Here is a 6789-nt window from a genome sequence, read left to right as displayed (position 1 = left end):
TTGTTTGAGAGAGACCATATTCATCCTACGCCTCCTACGGATTGATAAACCTTAAGTCATCCACTTGAGGGAAATTTGCTACTGTCCTACAAACCTCTGCACTTGGAGGCCCAACAACGTCTACAAGAAGAAGGTTGTGTAGTAGACATCAATGCCTTTCTTCAAATGAGCATACTCATCCTCATTTTCTGGTCGAGGATCACTGAATTTGGGGCACGGCGTTGGCTCAGACAACCAGAATCTCAGCCCACCGTCAACGACGGCATTGTCCGCAAGACTCACATCCCTAAACAACGGCGGTCCTCTCTCCTTGCCGGTCACCTTCTTGTAGATTTCATTTTCTTGTGCAGTCAACCCATCCTCATCCAATTCTTCCTCCGGACCCTCGTCATCCGAGTTATACCCACACATACAGTTATAAGGGAGGGTACGGTCCGTGTCTTGTTGCCGCACAATGACATCCAAGTTACCAATTGGATTGTAATGAATCTCTTCATTCTCCGAGTAAGCATCCTCTTGAGCAACAATAGCATCATCATCAACATGACCACTAGCATCTTCTTCAACATGAGGAATAGCATCTTCTTCGACATGAGGAATAGCATCATGACGGAGTACTATGGCGCTAGCATTGATATGATCTTCATTGGGTTGGCTACTTGGTGGTTGGCTAGAACAATTGGGGACATACACCTTGGCACTATCATCATGTATGGGGGAGGATGCATTGCGGTTGAGATCAATTTGCAAAGGAGGAGGAGGATCAACCTTTGTGGCAAAGACCTCAAGAGACTTGTCTTGTGATGCGTCTACTTTTTCCTTGTACACATTCCAATGCAATTGGGAGGTGATGGGCATACTCTTTAATCAGGACTTTACTCCCAATCCAACGTCATACCTCCCAATAAGCTTAACCACGGCATTTGAGACATTCCAATGTAAAACGCTTCTCACTTTAACTACAAGATCATCAAAGCTTGGACTTGTGTCAAAAACCATAGCCTCTTCCCCTTCATCGTCATTTCCAAGCATAAATGTCGACTTGTCCAAATAATAAACATTTACGAGCTTATGCATCTAAGAAATTGGAAACAATATAATCAATCCATATATGTCCTCCAACCAACACAAATGTACAAATGAACTAAATTTTGTATAAATTGGACAAGTAACTACTATTCATACTAAAGTTAACCTAACCATTAACCCTAACCCTAACCATAACCCCTATAACCCTAACCCCCAACATAACCATCATAACCCTAACCCTAATCCTAACACCTAACATAACCATAACCCTAACCACAAATGCATCATAAATGCACACAACAACATCAACACCTAGGGTTTGCAATAAATTGACCAAATCAACACAAAACAAAGATCTCAACCAATCAAAAAGGAGGGGGAATGGGGGAGGTACCTTGGGTGATGAAAATGCTCCGGATCCACCGATGAAATCTCAAGCAAGTGGAATGCATCTAGGGGGGTTTGTGAGGGGAAGAGATGGGGGAAAGGAGCTGAGCACGAGGAAGAAGATGAGTGGGGAAGAAGAGTGGTGGTGGGGCCCACAAACAAGCCCCTTCCCACCTTATCCACCACACATGACCCTACCGCCAGAGGGTCTGACAGTAGGCTTCAGTAACCTACCGCCGTACCCGATGGCGGTAGGCCCTTTTCCACGTCAGCGTCTGCCAACGGCCGTCAGTCGCCGTCAAAGGACCTACCGTCAGAGGGGGCGGCGATAGGACGTGCAAACCTACCGCCAGACCCCCTGACGATAGGCAAAAGGGTCAGATCCCGAAATATTTTTGAACGGGGTCAGATTCTAATTTTATTTGCAAAAAGGGTCAAAACATGAAATTTTGCCCCGCCCCGCCCCCCAAATCGCTGCCGCTACTGTCCCCGGGTGGAAAATATCCAGTGCTACCGGCGGCCCCAGCACTGGCCCACCGCCGGTTCTGCCGGCTGGTAATGCTGCTGCCACTTTACTTATTCTAATCAACCAGAGTCCAGAGGCCTCGTCTCATTTTCTTCTTCCCCACCATCCATCCACCCGTCTCCATCACCCATTTCCCCTCCCCTCCTTCCCCTTCTCTCCCCGCCCGCTCTTCCTCCGTCAATCCCCCCTATCTCCTTCCTCCCTCTCTTGTACTACTCGGAGCACCTCCACCCCTGACCCTTACCCTGACCGCCCATCCATCCGTTTCTTGTTTCTTGCGCTGTCCGGTCAAGAATCTGAGATCCTGTCCGCCGCCGCCGCTTGTTTCTTGATGGCCGCATAGGTATGGCGGCCCTGCCCTGTCTTTCTTGCGCTTGTTTTGCTTGTGATGTGATTCATGTTGCTCAGCAGCCCTGCTACTTGTTTGGTTGCTCTTGAATTTTGTAAGTTCATGGCGTTTTGTGCTGTTGCTGCTAACCAATTTCATGAATTTGTCCTCGGTTTGCCCCTCAAAAAATGCCCCCACGCCGCACCTCGGAAGAATAAACTAGGTTTAGCTGTTTGCCTCTATTATCTCTAGTCACACTCGTGTATTATTTTCTTTGTATAAATAGAAGTCTATTTTATCTGCGGCTCAATACAACTAAATTCCCAGTGATAATAGTCTGTTTTATTGTTTTTAAGAGAAAGATCTGTAATTTAATTTATGCCCTGTTCTTGATATACCATTGCTTCTCTGCTCATCCACTTGCTTCAAGTCCTATGGGGCCTGGTCACCCTCAGGTTCATAACTCAATTTCTTTTTTCCAATTTGATAGGCTTCTTCTCGACGAAATTGGGAATGAAAGTATTCCTAGTTTCTTAAAAAAAATGCATCGATTGAATTCTCGCTGGTTGCTATTGGCTATGCTGTAGTAGATGAAAAGACAACTAAAGTGGGGATGCTTTTTTTTTCTTCCTTTCTGGAACACGGCTGCAACACATCGCTAAGGTAGCACCAGTGATACAACGACCAAACAAAACAAAACAAAAACGAATTACAACTAGGCGATTAAACATAATCTAAAAGGAAAGGAAGAAAAAAGAAAAAGCCTAAAAGCAAACTGGGAATAAAGTGGAGCCTAAATTGACCAGAGAATAATGCATTCGTGTCAGCCGTTCATTTTGCTACTTGGCTTCTGCACAGCCACTCAGCCAGCCAGAAGCAGGCTTATGCACAAGCCTGAAGCCACCAATGTTCGGTAGGGGACGGCGGGGTGTATACATGATTACATGGTGGAACTATGGCCTTGAATGTGAGCTGTTATTGATGTATTTCAAAATAGAATCTCAGTAATTGAATCATCTTGATCTGATTTTCTGAGGTTCAATAAAAGCTTTCCTTTATCTAATAACCTGCGTTCAGTCTGTTTGATTCGCAATTGTCTTATCAAAATATTGGTAGCTAAACAGGAGTGGCAAGAAAGCATATGGTGAAATTGCTTCTTCTTACTTCTTACCGTGAAATGATTAGAAACATCAACTTCAAATTGATGTGGCTTGACACTGTTTGGTCAACAATTAAATTTATATGAGTTTGTTGAAATGATGTTTGTCTACTTGAACATATGGTCTTCATTGCATTTGCTCTATACTTTCTGAAATATAATTTGGTTCAAAACCATATGCCCATGTAAAATTGATGTGAGTTCAGGTGTTAACTTCAAAATTGATTCAGGATGCGCTTATGCATTCCTTCCTTGGCTTCTGTGACTTTGATGGTGTGCAGTTGATGATAGCAACATACTAATTATACTTACTTTAAAGATGGCAGGATCAACTTCATTTTGAGCTTGTCCCACAAGGTTGCAATCACCAGTATGTCAGCTAAGGCTTCAGAACGTACGTATAGATGCTCAGATGATTCACAAATGGCGTACTACAACAACTCGGTGCCTTTAGCAGAAAATGGACGGTTCTATATGATGCAAAATCATCTGGATGTTCACTACACATCTTCAGGTGATGGGTCACAGAAAATTAGTTCCAATCCTCAAGTATTTGAAGCACAGTACTGCACACTCGAATCATCATCAGCAAATGGTGTTTATCCTACACAGAGTTCGACATCTTCTCATAGCATCTCCCCTATAAGTGGGAGCCCCCTGTCTCAGAATGATAGCCACTCATACGACACATATGATTCACCCCCAACTGCTTCATGTGTTACCGAGATACCGGATTTCCAGAGTAAACTAAAGGAGCTAGAAAATGCAATTCTTGGACCTGAATTGGACATAGCCTCTGACAGCCCCAAGAGCTTATTGCAAGCCAACCATCCTTTGAAACAAGATAACTGGAGACAGCTTTTGGGAATTGACACGGGAGACTTGAAGCAGGTGATCATAGCATGTGGTAAGGCTGTTGCTGCGAATGATATGTATGCGACAGAACTATTGATATCTGAGCTAGGTCAGCTGGTGTCTGTCTCTGGAGATCCAATGCAACGCCTAGGAGCATACATGTTGGAAGGGCTTGTGGCCAGGCTCTCTTTCTCTGGAAGTAAGCTGTATAAATCCTTGAAGTGCAAAGAACCTACAGGCTCTGAGCTCATGTCTTACATGCATCTCCTCTGTGAGATCTGCCCATTCTACAAGTTTGGTTACATGTCAGCCAATGGTGCCATAGCAGAAGCTATCAAAGGCGAGAACTTCATTCACATCATTGATTTCCAAATCGCACAGGGGAGCCAGTGGATAACTATCATTCAGGCTCTTGCAGCGAGGCCCGGGGGTCCACCATTCCTAAGAATCACTGGTATAGATGACTCAAACTCTGCTTATGCCCGAGGTGGTGGACTGGATATGGTTGGGACAAAATTGCATAGTGTCTCTGCTTCGTGTGGCCTGCCCTTTGAGTTCAATGCTGTTCGTGCTGCTAGCCATGAGGTTTATATTCAGCATCTGGACATAAGACCTGGGGAGGCTATTGTAGTGAATTTTGCCTATCAGCTGCACCATACTCCTGATGAAAGCGTGAGCGTGGAAAATCACCGGGACAGGATTGCAAGAATGATCATGAGCCTGTCCCCTAGGGTGGTGACTCTTGTTGAGCAGGAGTCGAACACAAACACAAGTGCATTCTTGCCAAGGTACTTGGAGACTCTCGACTACTATACGGCAATGTTTGAGTCAATAGACGTTGCTCTCCCAAGGGATGACAAGAGACGGATTAGCACGGAGCAGCACTGTGTCGCAAGGGATATCGTCAATTTAATCGCGTGTGAGGGTGCTGAAAGGGTTGAGAGGCATGAGGTGTTTGGGAAATGGAAGGCTAGGTTTGCAATGGCTGGATTCAGGCCGTACCCGCTGAGTTCGGTGGTGAACAACACCATCAAAACACTGCTGGATAGCTACCACAGTTGCTACAGGCTTGAGGAGAGGGACGGAGTCCTTTACCTTGGTTGGAAGAGCAGAGTGTTGGTCGTGTCTTCTGCATGGTGCTGACATGTCCTGAGGAGAAGCTCATGTCATGTATGTGCGCTGTTTTTATTGCTGAAACTTAATTCTCGAGTGATTTGTGTTATGTTGATCCACGATATTTCTGTAGCCTGACTTGTCCTTTCCCCAATTTCAGATGGAACCTGAGCTTATAAGGGCTTCTGCTTGTCGGTTCAGTTGTCTGTCTGCTCACTGGCCATCTAATTCACTGGAACCTGAGCTTGAGTGATTTTCACTGGAACCTGAGCTTGAGTGATTTGTGCTTTCTCCAGTTTCAGATGGAACCTGAGCTTATGTAAGGGCTTTGCTGCTTGTCGGCACCAGGAGTTGCTGTGATAATACCGCGACAGCCGTAATGTAGAAGCAGGCGTAGTTATTAAATAAATAAATAAATATGTTTATAGCTAGGAATTTGGTGTGTTGTGGTTTGCTCCCGTTGTAGGATTGACATGCTTGTAATATACTGTGCTAATTAGAGGGTGTTTAGAGATGATTAAAAGCTATGCAGGCACAAGCGGCGCCTGTTGCATGTGTCCTAACCGTCGTTGATTTGTGTAATGATCAGGCCTGGTAATGATGACGTGATGGTTTATTGTAACCTCTTGTGCTGCTTGCTGCCCTGAAATAATACTACAGTACTGAATATCATCGATCATCGCGTACTGATTCAGGAGAAAAGTCTAGGATCGTGGGACTCGCTTCATCCTTCATCGTGGCCTGGTGCTTTTGTTCGTGGAACGTTTGTCTGGTCATGTGTCTGTTGGTCTTGCTTTAGTCTTTTTATTACTGTCTTGTGAGACTGCTATGATACTGTTTGGGTAGTTTTGGTGGTATCAGGTTTTTCTCCTGTAATAGGTGCAGGTTTCCTGGACTCCCTCCGTCCTACAGTATAATATAAGAGCGTTTTTTGACACTAGTGTAGTCTGCACTCCCTCCGTCCCATAATAGAAGAGCGTTTTTGACACTAATGTAGTAGTTTTTTGTTTTTGCTGGTGCGCTGGTCTTTGAATGGTTGTAATACGCTGGATACTGCTATCTTTTTGTAAAGCGATTAATGGAAAGGGGGATGCCTGGGTGAAAAAAAAGGAAGGTGAATGATTATACCAGAAATATAATTGCCCATCCGCAAGAAAAGAAAAGAAATATAATTGCTGAGATGATCAGTGTGTTACTAACTATGACAGCAACAGGAGCTGCGAGGAGCATATACCCAGCTGTAGTAAGATGGTCTAAATTTTTTCTTCTTTCCCATTATGGTCTAAATTTTTAGAATAGCAAAATTATCTTCTAGAGCATGTAATAAGATGGCCGTACAAAAAAAATTGGCTTGCATTGGTTGCCGGAAACAGAGCATGCCTGAAGCAGCTC

General features: G+C 44.5%; 1 protein-coding gene across 1 annotated transcript; it reads left to right on the top strand.

Moving 5' to 3' along the window:
• The first annotated feature begins 2031 nt into the window (after positions 1 to 2031).
• Positions 2032 to 6071, top strand: LOC119303335 (scarecrow-like protein 21). Its single transcript, XM_037580453.1, has 3 exons — positions 2032 to 2285; positions 3749 to 5454; positions 5558 to 6071. The coding sequence occupies exon 2, from the start codon at positions 3802 to 3804 to the stop codon at positions 5425 to 5427; it is 1626 nt and encodes a 541-aa protein (XP_037436350.1). The 5' UTR covers positions 2032 to 2285; positions 3749 to 3801; the 3' UTR covers positions 5428 to 5454; positions 5558 to 6071.
• The last annotated feature ends 718 nt before the right edge of the window (positions 6072 to 6789 follow it).

The sequence above is a fragment of the Triticum dicoccoides genome, chromosome 5A, assembly GCF_002162155.2.
Source record: "Triticum dicoccoides isolate Atlit2015 ecotype Zavitan chromosome 5A, WEW_v2.0, whole genome shotgun sequence".
NCBI lineage: Eukaryota > Viridiplantae > Streptophyta > Magnoliopsida > Poales > Poaceae > Triticum > Triticum dicoccoides.
Note: the sequence above shows the minus strand (reverse complement) of the source record. Positions and strands in the feature narration are given on the sequence as shown.